The following is a 15266-nucleotide window of genomic DNA, read 5'->3' on the forward strand; positions in this document are numbered from 1 at the left end:
AGCCCAGACCTGGATTCCTGGCACGATTTAGAAAAGAAAAGTGGAGCTTTCTAAATACTGGCAGGCAGGTCAGCTTGCTTTCCAGCCCAGAGAGTCCGGCTCAGCAGAGACAATTTGTGTTGTAGTGTTGGCTCCTTGCATCTGACATGCATCCTAAATAAATATTCCAGGAAAGGGTGATTTTTTCTCTCTCTCTCTCTTTTTTTTATCAGAATGGCATAACTTGGAAAGTTACAGTATCTTTTCAAGGTTACTTTCAGACTAACGTTTACTAATCGTTATAATAGTAAAGAAAAGGAACTAATGTAAATCTTGATATTTTATGAAACTGCTTCTATTGATGCTTATTCAAATATGAAAATAGCCGTCGACTTTTAACTCGTATTCATATAACCTACTATGTAGGCAAGCATACTTTTTATGAAAAACATTTGAAATTGGAGATTCAAAAGCCAAACATAAAGTTTTATGTTGTGCGATATTGTGTGGTAGAGCAGCTTGACTTTGTCTTTTGTGTGTGATTTAGTGTACAGTCCTGAAGTTGTGAGAGATGGCAGGTGGAGACAGTCTTTGATTCTCTGTGAGTGCAAGTTCTGCCTCTGTGTTACTGGCTCTGTGGCACATTTTACTGTTGCAGTGCCAGGAACTATAGACCCCATCCCAGGGCCCTGGCCTCTCAGACAGGCCACTTTCAGGCTGGCCCTTTGATTTATCTGTATTTGTTAAACAGGAGGGGGAGGGGCTTAGAGTCCATTTCTGCTCTATGTTGTGTAAGAGTCAACAAAATACGTATATTGTAAGAAATGTCAAGTGATTGAGATGCTTTCCTGTTTATTTTCTTGCCAGGAGCTTGTATTGTGCTAGTAATTCTGGGGAGGAGAAAGAGAAAGTGAATATGGTTCATTTGAGATCTGTCGTCTATTTGTGTTACTTAATTTGCCAGCATCAGTGGTATTTTTCTATTAAGCTTAAGTTCGTTGCTGATAGGATGTTATAACTACTGAAGTATTTTTGTTTTGCCTTACAATTCACATGAAAATTTCATGAACTGTATTGTAACATTTGGTTGGGAATTTAATTTTATTGTTAGACTATTTCTAGCAGATAGGTTGGTAGTTGCATGTTGTATCTTATTTAATAAGTATCAAATATAATGGCGATAGTATTCAATTGTATCAAAACATTTATTTCCACTTTTGAGCTTTATTTTTTAGTAGTCTTTTTGCAGTATGGGAAATAAATGACACTGAATTTTCCCCTTTTTCTTTTAAAGACTTTCAGCTGAACTCTCATCTCTCAACACTGGCAAATATTCATAAGATCTACCACACCCTTAATAAGCTAGTAAGTCAATTTTTTAAAGACAAAGCTACCAGCTGTTCAGTTGTTTTAAGTGTATTTGATAAGAATTTAGATTATGGATATTAAGATATCAGCTGTTTATGAAAATACTGAATTTTAAAACTTGTTGTATGGTGTGTGATTTCTTGGTAATGATGAAAATATTTCTTGCAGAATCTAACAGAAGACGTTGGCCAAGACGATCACCAAACAGGTATCTATAAATGCTATCACTACTTAATTTTCAATAAACTTCCTAATAGTTATGAAGGAGAAATACTAGCTGAGACCGCTCCATGTTATTATAATACATCCCATTAGCAAGTTGTTCCTTGGTTGAGGATCTTTCTCAGGGTGTATGGAGGCAGCCATGCCACAGCTCCTTCCCAGGAGGAAATCTGTTCTAGGGCTCCAGTTTACAACGGAGTACTTCAGTTCCTTTAACGGGGTTGGGGATTCTCCCCAGTGGTTTGAAGATAATCATTCCTTTATTAAAGTATTTTAGCTTATACTAAAAAGTAGTGCAGTTTGAAAGGTTTTCCATAAATGCTTGTTGACTTGAGATATAAAATGAGTTGATAAGGAGATAGGAGTATATCTGTGTGTTTTGTATGGGTCCTGTGGATTTATGGGCTTCCCTGGTAGCTCAGACAGTAAAGAATCTGCCTGCAGTGTGGGGGACCTGGTTTTGATCCCTGGGTTGGGAGGATCTCCTGGAGAAGGGAATGGCTACCCACTCCAGTATTCTTGCCTGAAAAATCCCATGGGTAGAGGAGCCTGGCTGGGTACAGTCCATGGGGTTGAGAAAGAGTAGGACACAGCTGAGCAACTAACACTGTCTTTCACTTTGAGGATTTATGACCGGGAAAATTGAAAGTGGCTTATTATAAACCATTCTCTAGCCCTTTGGTTCTCCAACTCTAGCTGGCATTATAATCATGGTGGAGGGAGGGGCTAGTTTCAACGGGTTGCTCGGCTCCACCTCCAGAGCTCTGGGGTAGAGCCCCATAATTTGCATTTCTGACCAGCTCCCATGTGATCCTGATGGAGCTGGTCTGGAGATCACACTTTGAGAACCACTTCTCTAAACCGTGATGATCACAAAGTTCAGAAACTTGCACTTGATATATAGTTATGATAACTTCCAATGAAAGTTATTAAAATATATTTTAAAGTTTTTGAAAGTTACCACAGTAATATATGAACACATGCTTGTTAGAGAATTGTTAGAGAACTGTTAGCTTGTTAGAGAATAGCACAAAAACAAATGAAGGAAAAACCCATAACCCTCCTTTAGTATGCTGTTTTAATACTTACTCTTTCGGATATTTTTGTACCTGCATATGTTTTTATGGTAGTAGAGTAGTATTTTGTTTTGTTTTGTTTTGTTTTAGCATTGATGAGCTCACACTGTATATACTATATAGCATCGGTCTTTTTTTTTCATTTAATTTTTTTATTAAAAAAAATTACCTTGGAGGTTGTTGGGATTTAGGACTCCCTACCCTTCTCCTCCATATTGGTTCAGGATCAGTTGAAAATTAGGTATAATAAGATGGATATTGAACTAACAGTTGTGTTGGAAAACACAGCTTAGATGAACAGCAGAAATGCAGAAGCTTTGCAGTATTTCACCTTAATTAGACAGCCTTATACACAATCACTGCCATAGCCAGTAGAGCACCGCACACCTGGCCCACCTCTAACCTCTCATTTATGGCAGTGTGGGGTAGCAGCTTCTGCTGGCAGGCTGGGCGGAAAGGGAGTTCAGAAGGAGCCGGGCCCCTCTGCTCAGTTCCCCCCACCCCCCATTACCAATTAGATCAGACATTCTTCCTTCCAGGGAAAGGAGTGAGAGAAGGGGAGGTGTGTTTTAGAAGGTCAGGCCACAGAGGGTCCCTTCACCTGGTCTTTCTGTTTTAGTAAACATAGGTCAGGACAGTCAAAAACAGTCTCCATAATAATTTTAAAAGCAGTGTATGCACATGATTTTAAAAGAAGTGTCAAAAAGGTGTAAAAAAGCAAAGGTTGCCATCCAGTTTTATGAGCGCCAGCTCCCATCCCCCACTAGTACTACACCCTTGACTCTCCAGAGACAACTCTTATATTCTTGTATTTGTTTCCCAAATGATGATGATGATATATTTTCCCCCAAATACAAGTATACATTTATATATGCCTCTTGTTTTTGTCACTCAGTGTATCTTGGAGATCTTTTTATAGCACATTTATGAAGCTTTATTTTTAATGACTGCATGATTTCCTGTCTTGAGAATATATCATAATGTGTTTCTGTTGATGCACACTTAAATGTGTTTAACTTTTAGCTACTACCAATAATGCTGAATATAATTTTCAGAGCCAGTTCTAATAGTTAAGAAAAAGCACATTTCTGTTTTCTTATTCTGGAAAAATACATTGGTAGGCACTGGAGATTTTTTAAACTTGATAATTGTTTTGATTTTTTAAAACTAAATTTTTTGTTGGTAGAGTCTTTCAGCTATCTTTCCCTTGGCTATGGTAATGAAACATCTAAGTTTTGCCTCTTGTACACTGTTTAGTTACTGTTGAACTTTGGATTTAAGTGAGTATTGTTATTATAGTAATGTCACATTTAAATATTTAACCTGAATGTGGCAGTTTAATAACTGAGGGTTATAATTCAGGAATACTAAAGTGGAGAGTGTGTTTGGCTTCATACCTCCTCTTTTGCCCTTGGGGACAGTGGATGTGTCTGATGTTTGTATATGACTTGCTGGTGCAGTGCCTGGTACCTCATATGTGCCAGTCATTGTCAATTAGCATTAGTAATTTCTTAGAGTAGTCCATTTCATTAACATTTCCCCATCTGGTTTTAGCATCACTTGTGATTATCATATCTGACAGAGCATACTTGAAAAATTAAACAACATAAAATCTGTAATGTTTGGAAATCTGAGAAAGTTAATCACTGTAGTGCCTCTTTGAATCTCTTCGTTCAATGGTAGACTGAGCAATTTCTATACCAACTGTATATGGAAGAGTGAAACCAAGTGCAAGAGGCCAGGATCTTTCTCCTCTCTTTCTTTTAATAATTTTCTTTGATTCTTTCAGTCTTCCTACCACCAAAAAAAGAAAAAGGGGAGAGAGTGTGTACATTAATATTGGAGAAATAGCCCAAAATAGTGGGCATGAATTTAAAAAGCCAGAGAGGACCAATAGTAATAATAATAGTGAAGGAGGATGATAGATGTTGAAAGTCATATTGTTTAGAGAGAAAGGAAAGGAAATTTTTTGGTCTTTAATAGTAGGATAAAAATTGCACATTTGGACACTAATAGTTTTACTCAAGCAAGTAAGTAGTTCAATGGTGTGTTCAAGAAAATGAAATAAAATATTTTGATACTGATAAAATGTCTTAAAATACAACCTATTTATCAACTTTGGAGGAGGAAATGGCAACCCACTCCAGTATTGCCTGAAAAATTCCATGGCAGAGGAGCCTGGTGGGCTGCAGTCGATGGGATTGCAAAGAGTCGGACACGACTGAGCACACTTGCATTTATCAACTTAAATGACTATACCTTTGTGACATTGTTCTGTGAAAAAGCTATATAAAAATTATTGAAGTGGCAGAATGAACATATAAAATGTTATTGAGTCAAGGCTATATGATACAACAGACTCATAATGATAATTCGATAGTGGGATTTTTGTATTGGAACAAGCATTTATTCTAAGTTTGGAAAAGTCAGAAAAAGATCTCTAATTGTATAGAGCTCTTATTTGAGGATGAAACTGGGCGCCCAATTTAATATGTCATAGGAGAATTAATTCCTGAACAGGACCTTTTTTTAACTTGAGGCCCACGAGCAAAATGATTAAATTTGAAAAAATAGCAGAGCAGCTACTTAGATACCATTTATTAGGAATAACATACTTAGTTAAATTATTATGAAAACAGCCAGCTGCATAGGCATTAAAAGGCTTTGTGGTTTGATCCAGGTGAACTCAATTTGCTGTTCAAAATTGATTTTTCTGGGACCAACTAGTAGATATGTTTAAAATGTTGCAGTATTTCTAATTGTTTAATATAAGAAGAGCTACATTCTTTGACTGATTTATTTGAAAATATGGTCAGATTTATTTGAAAATATGGTCATTTAATAAACTAATTTATTTGTTCTCCTTAAACACTGAACCAAAAAGAAATGAACCTGAACTCAATCATTATAACCTTTGGTTAAAAAATGGAAACAATTTCTGTTGTCTTCCTAAGGATCATACAAACACTTCAGCATCAAAAGTGTTTCTAATGAGGGGAAGGTTTCAGAGTCACTGTCTATCTAATGGAGAGATATTGCAAACTGAACACCAGAATGTCTATCCCTGTAATGTGAAGGAGCCTGAATCATAGTTTGGGATTACTAGTTGAGATTATGCATCCCTTCATCTTCCTACTTCTTTGCTATTGTAATAAAAATGCCTTTCCTTTTTTCATAAGTACCTGCCAAACGTTTCTAATGAGATTTAAGATGGATTCCTAAAATCTTTTTCTTTCCTCTTTTTTCTTTGTTGTTTATTCAGTTGCTCATTCGTGTCTGACTCTATTTGACTCCATAGACTGCAGCACACCAGGCTTCTCTGTCCTTCATGATCGGAAGTTTGCACAAATTCATGTCCATTAAGTCAATGATGTGTTTAAGGCAAACATTGGAAACTTGTAACTCTGATCATTTCCCCCCAAAAAGGCTATAATATGATTGGAAGAGAAACCAGAATATTAACTCTGATCATTTCAAATGAATTCGTGGGTTAGTTAGCTTTTATTTGTTAATTATTTATTGAATAGGAACTTTTAGGAGCTCAACTTACCAGCCAGTTTTCTTATATGTCGAATTGGGGTGGTAATAATACCTCTTAGATTTGTGATGATAACTTTGAAAGTGCTTTGTAGTTATTAATTGAAAACTTCAGCCTTAATATTTTGCCTCTTTACCTATAATGGCAGATTATTTGTACCTAAGTGGATACTTGTAGCAGGTTAAAATAGCTAAAGCTTCATTAAAACAGAAAAACATTCCATAAGATTCTTGTTTATATTATTTGCTTGCTAAATTTTCAGTGTAAAAATAAGTGTAATTCAGGTAGATTAAGTGATTCAAGTTCTGAGGCAGTAAAGTCTAAATTTAATGATACAGATAAACACAAATTTGTGAAACATTCATTTGGATTTAAGTGTCTTGATTATAAAAAGATATCACAGAGTTATTTTAAGAAGCAAACGTTCTCAAATATTTGTGTTAAAAAAAAATCCTACCTGCTAGGATACTTGAGTCAAGTGCTTGTCTTAACTGATAAATAGGGGGAAAAAAGTCTGAAATGGTGGTGTATTACCTATTCATAGTATTTCAAATCTATGGAAATGTACTGACTTTTTAGCAGAATTTGATTTACAGATGTTTTAGGAACACATTTATTTAACAAATATTTCTTGAGAGTCTACTATAGGATGTATATATATACACCTTATTACTGTATAATGATACTGTATTTGCTGCTGTGTCTGCACGGGCGAACCAGACAGAACCCTGCAAACCAAGGTGTACTTCTGTGCATGGACTTAAAAATCTTGAGTTGTCGCTTTTGCTTGGGTAGGATCCCTGAAGCCATAGTGGGGGTTTGGGGCTACCACACCTTGAGTTGTATGCGCTCTCTAAGTTTTTGCTGACTTGGTTCATGTCACCAAATTATTTTAGGTCACCTTGTTTTCCTCAGCATTAAACACTTGCTTTTGAGTTAGCTTGAAATTTAAGTCCTTGAGTTCCTGGATTCTGCCTATAGTGCTGTGCTGTGTCGTCCTCTGTGACTTCTCTGGGATGTGAGTTGGACACGTTCTTCCTGTGAGGTGGGGGTGAGAGGGTCGAGGAGCCAGTGGGTGCCTGAACTGTAGCAGGCGTCGGGACTGAGCAGACACTGTTTCATTGTGAAGGACGGCCCCCGATAGTCACTTACTTAGGCCGATGATTAGAGCACGGCCCCCGATAGTCACTTACTTATGCCGATGATTAGAGCAGAGACATCTGAACAGGGGCCACGTGAATAAATAAAAGAACAAAATGCCAAATTTGAGATGCTTTGAGGCTAAAATATGAATACGTTTTATGCCAGGAAAAGTGATTTGTGAAACTTTAACAGAAAGCGTTCATTAGTAAGAAAAAAAAAGAAAGTTGAAAAAGTTAGTTAAGTTATGATGGCAGGGTTTCCACGAAGAGGCAACGATAGAGGAGCTGGTGGTGGATCAGATCTTACTGGTGAATATTGGTGGAAACATTGTTTTAAATGATGGTCATCTTCCCACGGGCTGGGGAGAGGTGTGCATTTCCTCTGTGTTCTGCAAACACTGGTGGGAGGGAGAGGTCACTGCCGGACTAGATGCTCAGAACCTGACTGTGACCAGTGCCGGGAGACAGTGTCTCTCCTTCACACGAGCACATCCAAAAGGGAGAAGCAAGCCTCAAGGTTGCTCCTTTCAGAGAAGCGTGGCAGGCTTTCCAGCAAGTTGGGTCACACTTTTTTATTCTGTGAGCCCCACCCCGAGGCATTACTGGACAAGAATAAATCTTGCCTGTTGGCGGTCTGCAAAAGCTCCAGTCTCTGCCCCTCTCAGACCTCTGCGCGTCAGTGTAAACAGGACTGGGTTTCGCAGGGAAGACGGACGGGTATGTATGGTGGCAGCACTTGCTCCGGCTCTTCTGCTTCCTATTCTTGCTGCTGTTGTGAGAGAGATGTGAGGTTGTCTGGTGTCTCTGAAGAACCTTCTACCCCCACCCTGGTTGAGCTCCGGGAAGGGTGGCCGAGGGTCATCTTTCCAGCCTGGTGGGCTCTACCTGTGCACCGAGGAGCCAGCCTGGTCCAATAGCCAGCGCTGGAACCCCGCCTCACTGGCGCCATTGTCCTGGTTTGTTTCAGGAGATATGCTTTTGGCTGGCCTCTTCCTAAAGTACATTGCCTGGAGGTGGAAGCCTGAGTATGTCCAGGATTTAGGTTCCAGTCCTTGCCCTTGTTCTTTTCATGTTGGAATCGTTAGCTACTGACATCTCTCTCCCTGCCTTCTGAACAGCCTTCTACAAAGAGCTGTCCATGCTTTGTAGATTGCTGGGTTCCTTCTCCAACCTTAGCCGCTCCGCCTCCACCCCTAGCTGCTGCATTTTACTGCTGCCTCCACCCACTGCCTAGCGCACTCCTCCCCCTCAAGCCTCCGGGAGGACAGTGCACTCACCCAGGTTTTCTCCCCACCCAGGTCCTCATCTTCTTTTCCCAGTCCCCAGCATCCACATTCCCCCAGGCTCTAATGGCTTCTCTGATAGCTCAGCTGGTGAAGACTCTGCCTGCAATGCAGGCGACCACAGTTCGATTCCTGGGTTGGGAAGATCTCCTGGAGAAGGGATAGACTACCCATTCCAGTATTCCTTGGGCTTCCTTGGTGTCTCAGATGGTAAAGAATTTGCCTATAATGCAGGAGACGTGGGTTTGATCCCTGGGTTGGGAAGATCCCATGGAGAAGGGAACAGGTACCCACTCCAGTGTTCTGGCCTGGAGAATTCCATGGACAGAGGAGCCTGGCGGGCTACAGTCCACGGGGCTGCAAAGAGTCGGACGCGACTGAGCTACTTTCACTTTGCCCAGGCTCTGGCCTCAGTCCCCTGCTTCTCAGCCTCTGCTGCTGTGGCCGTGTGGGAGTGACAGTGAGTGGTGGCAGGGAGCCAGGGCCTCACTCCTGGGCTGCCTGGGTTCCATCCTTGATCCCACCTGCTGCTTTCCAGCCACTGCTTCATCTCTCTGCCTGAGTTTCCTTATTTATAGGAATGGGGATGCCAAGGATGCCCTCCATCATAGGGTGGTAGTAAGGATCAGGTAAACATGGAGCACTGGCCTGAGCACATACCTTTCTTGTGAAACTCAGTTCACAACATCTGTCTACATGTGATGCTTGGCACCTGAGCCCTTGCTGAGTGGATGTTTTTCCCTCAGAAAACTCCTGAGAAAGAGTTACCTCAGAACACTGCTGAGAAGGTCTCATTTTTAGATGGTGAACCAGAGACCCAGGATAGGTCATTGGCTGCCCAAGCCAACATGACCAGGTGAGGAGCTGGAGGTCATGCCCAGAGTGCAGAGCACTCGGCCCCTAGTGCCTGCTCTCTGAGGGCCAGGCCTCTCACCAAGGCCCTAGCGGATGAGCAGGATACCATCCAGAGCTCACCACTTAGCATTTCCAAGACCTTGGGACGTCTCTTGAATGCCTGATCCTTAGCTTTTCCCATCTGTCAGTGCGTGCCCTGTGTGTCATGCAGGGTTATTGTGGGAACCAATGACATAATATCTCTGCTAGTACTTGGGCCAAGATAGGGTTGTAATTGTCTTTTAATTTACAGTGACTTAAAACAATCTGAAGTGAGACTGTCTGGGTTTGAATTCCAGTTTTGCCACTTACCTGACCTCTTTCTGCCTCCATTTTCTTATCTACGTAGGCATTATTACTCTGTTTTCATAAACTTGTCATGAAGTTAAGTGAGTTCACACATGTAAGTGTTAAGAGCAGGGCCTGGTGCACGGTAAGGTCTCAACAGGTGTTCTGTGATAGTGTTACATTTTTAATATCTTTTACCAAATTGAAGTTATGTCTCAGAAAACTCTGACCATAAGACCAGAATCTTCTTCAAATGGCGAAACAAGCTAAAAAGTTCTAGGGAAGTTTTGCTGAAGATCATGTCAGGCTTTTGCCCAAAATCCAAATTGTATGTGTAACATTTTCTCAAAGAGGAACTAAAAACCATAGTTTCACCTTGTAGCTTTTACAGGTAACATATAAACCCTTTGTAGCATAAACCGTGGAAGCTTTTCATTCAGTGGTGGTGTTCTTCAGAAGGGTTTTGACGTGGCAGTCCTTACTTTTGTGTTCTTCACTGTGTCTTGTAGGAAGTCTGCGGTCTTGCAGTTCTTCAGACTGCTTTAGTAAAGTGATGCCGCCGAGGAAAAAGAGGAGACCTGCTTCTGGAGATGATCTATCTGCCAAGAAAAGTAGACACGATAGGTACGTTGCAGAGACGGTGGATCCACGTTGATGGCATGCATGCCAAAGGGGCACACTGGTCCATGAGCCCAATGTGGGCCTTCCAAGTACACGAGCGCCAACTGGAATGTTGTTTTGGTTCTGCCAGGCAAACTTTCCAAGTGTAATTATTCCGTGATACTTAATGTGTGGGTTCATGAAATAAAAACGAATTAGGTAATCTGGGTTCTTAGAAATTTCAAGTTTTATCTTAGTCCATTGATCACCAAAACTGGTGTAGAGTTTCTTTCTTTCCTTTTAAGGGCTTGCTGTCTGTGCCCGTTGAGGACCTCAGGATAGGTATGTATCTGTTCTTTAAGAGGGTTTCCCTACCTGCAACAGGAGCAGGATTCCCGTAGCTGCTTTTGCAAGGACCTGGGCGACGTGGCTGAAGGGAGCTGCCTGTCCCCAGTGCTCTGAGCCTGCCTGGAATATTAGCTGAGCTGACGTTCCTTCTCTGAAGAGTGAGGATTTGTTAGGAACCATGAAAAACAAGACTGTTGAAACCACTTCTCTTTCAGACAAGTGACCTGCTAATTTGGGTAACTCCCAAGGTCCGTTAGGTTTGCTTATTTTAGACATTTTACTCTTTCAGCCAGATTTTAATGGCCACTTTTGTTCTCTCTCTCTTTTTTAAACAATGAACAAACATCATAGTTTTAATCTTTTCTGCCTTTTCCTATCTTCCTCCATCTGGCTGTGTAGGTCATTTCACTTCACTGATGTGGCCTGAATTGCCATATTGATAATCAGAGGGATCAGATGAGATCTTTCTGCTTCTTTCTTGCTGTGATGTTTCATATACTACAACTCTTAGAGGGTTAGAGAGATGGACTCTGAGAACATGAAAATCGTGTCACTGTTCCTATCTCAAATGAGTGGAAAGTATTATCTGAGAAAACTGTAGCCGTGATTTAGAAGATAATCAGTAATCAACAACACCATTTCGACCAGTGATTCAGCTTTATGAAGCCAAGCTCCTTGACCATTTGGGGGTACAGATATGATTATCAAGGAATTGTTAAATTCTAGTTATCACATAGCATGGCTGTATGTAGCACTTACTATTTTTTCACTGTCTAAATTCTTTTAGCGTAATAAAGCCAGTTTCAAGTCTGTACAAGGCTGAATTTTCTTCACTAATTCAACCAGAACAGTATATCTCAACAGTCTGAATGTAGAAACAGATAATGAGAACTGAACAGTCTAATATAAAGCCATATTTTTAAAGCATTTGCAAAAATATAAAATAATGCCCCTCTTCTCACTTATTATTTTTAAAACTAGAATTATGTTTCCTTAAAATACAGTGTTTTAATACACACAAAAAAACTGGTAGTTGAGTTGCAGAAAGGTATGAAGTACTCTCATTGATAGCATTTCATTGGTCACCCAGGGCATGGGGAGCTAATTCTATAGCTGGATGATTTAGTTGAGTTTCATTCTTGGTCTTTTTTGGAAAAACTTTATTTACATACCACAATGTGTACAGTTTTAAGTGTACAACTTAGTAATTTTACTAATTTAAGTTAGAATTTTGCAACCATCACTAAAACCAGTTTTAGAAGATTTCTCTCACCCCAGTTAGATCCTTGATGCCCACTTACAGTCAGTCTGTCCTTATTCCCAGCCCCAGGGAACCACAAATTCACTTTCTGTGTCTTCATATTTGCCTTTTCTGAACATTTCACATAAATGAACCTTTGTGTGAAATGCCCCTTTTTTCTTTTTTTAAACTTAGCATAGTTTTTTTGAGATTCTTCCATGTAGTAACATGTATTATTTATTTTTTTCTGAGTGTTATTCCAGTGTCCTTTTTTAGGTAGAATATTATCAAGTAATTCAGACATTACAGTCTTATATAGATCTCCAGTTAATTGACCAGTTACAGACTTTGAGCTGAGATAGAAATGTCCAAACCCAGGACTAGAGCAAATCTTTTTGAACCCCTGGCCGGTATCCACCTTTGTTTCCAGGTGGTATGGCTGCTTTTTATAGAGGAAATACAAAACTAGTGGTTTGTGGTTTCAGTATCTTAATACCCTATAACATATTTGGGGGTTTTTTTGGTATGAAAACCCAGAATCTCTAATTAGCAGTATATACAGATATCCTGGTGAAAGTCTCGATCATGAATAAATGCTCTCTTCAAAAGAATTCTGTGTAATACTATATGTTATGTAAATAAAAGCTGTATTCATAAATGTTCATTATAAATAAGGGATAAAACTTATAACTTTTCTGTTGAAATCACTATTTGTAATGATACTGCTTCTTTTCCCCTCCCCAAGTAGGGAATGTCTTGCTCCTCAGCCCCATGTCATCATGAGATAAGGAATTCCTGACGAGGGTCACAGCAGTGCAGGAGGAGGCCCTGTGCTTGCTGACTCAGTTCTCCAGCTTACGCACTGGTTCCACATGGGACACGCCAGGAGAAGGGCAGGAGCCAGGATTTCTCTGTATTTCTTTTTCCTGAGGTTTTTTTTCCCCTGGAGGCTTGTTCATAATTTGATGTTTCTTTTCATTTGCTTAACAAGTTCCTTGGAGGTCTCTCCTATTGCCAGGTTCTTCCTTAGACCGTGCCCTGTGCCCAGCCTGACTCAGATGACATGGGCATCAGGAGAACTTAATTCAGGAACACGATTGAATTCTAGGGTCTTCAGTTGAAGAAAACACCAGTGACATTTCTTGCTACATCTCACTATTGTTCTATAGTTGGTTCTGGCTGGAGAGGTAGAAAGGTGTATATCAGATACTTGTTCTGTTCAGTTTTTACTAGCTATTTGTTCATCAGAGAAAAACGTATATTAAGAGCTTACCATTTAATTCTATACTAGGTATGACTGTGTTTAAAACTATAAAGGTGAAGCTTCCAGATGCAAGAAGTGGAATATTCTAAATGTATGTGAAATACCTATTAACTAGGTATCTATTGGGTAAAAGAATAAAAACTGTTCCTTAAAAAACTCAGTATCTTAAAATAACTTCTAAAACTCCTTTCTCAATTTCTAGCATGTATAGAAAATATGATTCAACTAGAATAAAGACTGAAGAAGAAGCCTTTTCAAGTAAGAGGTGCTTAGAATGGTTCTATGAATATGCAGGTAGGTAATCATATCACCTAAGGCTGAGCCTCATAAAAATACAGAGTACTTTAGAGGAAACTAAAGAATTGAAAAATGAGTACTTTTCGAATTTGGTGTGTGTGTGTCTGTGTGTATGTGTGTCTTCCTGTTTTCGAGAGGGAGCACAGTTGAAACAAATCACCAAAGGTTCTATTTATAGCCAGCAGCTAAGCCAAAGAATTCAGAACACTAGAAGGGAACTGAAAAGATGAAGTGTACTTGGGAGAAGTACTCTGGATTGCTAGGAAACCTGTTGAAAATGCTGGTAAGGGGTGGCTGCATGGTTCATGCATCCAAGTTAAAATAGGCTTTGTTGCTTTGAACCTTTATGCGGTGCAGTGGATTTCTTACATCGTGTCTCTATTTTGAAAGATCATTTGGCAGACAGTGTTGGTTTTGTCATTTAAAATATCTTAAAAACAATCCCATTTTTGCAGTTTATTGTAACTGGTTGAATAATATTGAAATAAAAGGTTTGTTTGTTTGTTTGGCTGTGTATGGTGTAAAAAAGGGGAAAAAAAAAACTTTCAGGCAAGTTTGAACTGAAGGCTATTTTACCGTTCCTCTTCCGCATCAGATTTCTATCATAACGTATCCACCTGACAGTTCAATGATCTTCAAACCGATTTACTCAATATGTCTCTACTCCCAATCAGGGTCTATGTGTTGCCTGTTGTCTATAATTTGAAGAAAAAAAAAAAATGAGCAGATCACACATGTCATTCCCTAACGATCTGTTACACCCTTAACCCCACTTAAAAACCCCTACTACCTGCGGGAGAAAAGACAGCTAACTCACAGTGGTCCCTTTGCCTGGAGTGTTTTTCTCCGCTTTTCCGTTTGACAAGCAAATGGTACATCTCTTAGATTAATTAGCTTAATAACCTTCTTTGTACTCTTACAGGAAGGACATTGCTCATAACTGGTTTTGATGTCCTTTTCTTGGGTATCAGAATGAGAATTCTTCCTGAGGCCAGTGTTTTCCTCCTACCCCACGTTTTTCTGATAAAAGTCTTGCCCTCTTTGGCCACAAAGATTGTTCCTGGGGCTGGCAGGTAACCCAGATCAGGACCATCAGAGAAAATGTCCTGGGGTTTTCCGATTGAAACTGGAAGAAGAGCGTCTTTCTTTTCTTGTGGTAGACTTGAAAGGATGTGACCCTGATTTCCTGTAGTCTTTTGGATTTTTGTGAGCTACCCCAGTGTCTTTCTAGTGAATTCTCTTTCATCACTTGAACTAATTTGAGCTGGGTTTTATTTGCAGGGATGGACACATTGTGTAAACACACATGGTATTAGAATTTATCTGTTTTTCATGTTTACATCTTGAAAGCATGACTCTCTTGAAGACACTTTGTTCCTAGTCAAAGTAGTCGGCACGTTTCCAGGTGTTCAGTACTTGGGTCTGAGTGATGGAGCATTTTCTCGTGTTCCTGTCACTTTGATTACGAAAATCTCTTGCTTTCTTATATTGGTTCACATTTATTTTTATGACATGTATTATAAGAAGGAAAGTTTAAACAGAAAAAGTACACTTAATCCCACCACCATCGCACAGCCATTTTGATACTGTTATGTCCTTTATAAGCAAATATAAATTTTTCCATAGTAAAAGCCACACTTCTGTTTTCCTTTAAAAGGAAACAGTACAGTTTTTCCTTCTTGATTGCTCTTCTCTGGTTCAAAAAGGTGACATTTGGGATAAAGATT

General features: G+C 39.6%; 1 protein-coding gene across 7 annotated transcripts in view; it reads left to right on the forward strand.

Moving 5' to 3' along the window:
• DCUN1D4 (defective in cullin neddylation 1 domain containing 4) overlaps positions 1–15266 on the forward strand; it is an 81941-nt gene that overhangs the window by 31824 nt on the left and 34851 nt on the right. For 6 of the 7 annotated variants that reach the window (NR_198865.1, XM_059887594.1, NM_001434826.1 and 3 more), the window contains 4 exons: positions 1274–1344; positions 1516–1555; positions 10300–10414; positions 13445–13536. Coding sequence is in view for 6 of the 7 variants with exons in the window: in XM_059887594.1 (XP_059743577.1) it covers positions 1274–1344; positions 1516–1555; positions 10300–10414; positions 13445–13536 (318 nt within the window). In the remaining variant the exon portion in view is untranslated. The remainder of the gene's footprint in view (positions 1–1273; positions 1345–1515; positions 1556–10299; positions 10415–13444; positions 13537–15266) is intronic. The other variant, XM_015471618.3, reaches the window with a different exon arrangement.

Source organism: Bos taurus, chromosome 6, assembly GCF_002263795.3.
Source record: "Bos taurus isolate L1 Dominette 01449 registration number 42190680 breed Hereford chromosome 6, ARS-UCD2.0, whole genome shotgun sequence".
NCBI classification, from domain to species: domain Eukaryota; kingdom Metazoa; phylum Chordata; class Mammalia; order Artiodactyla; family Bovidae; genus Bos; species Bos taurus.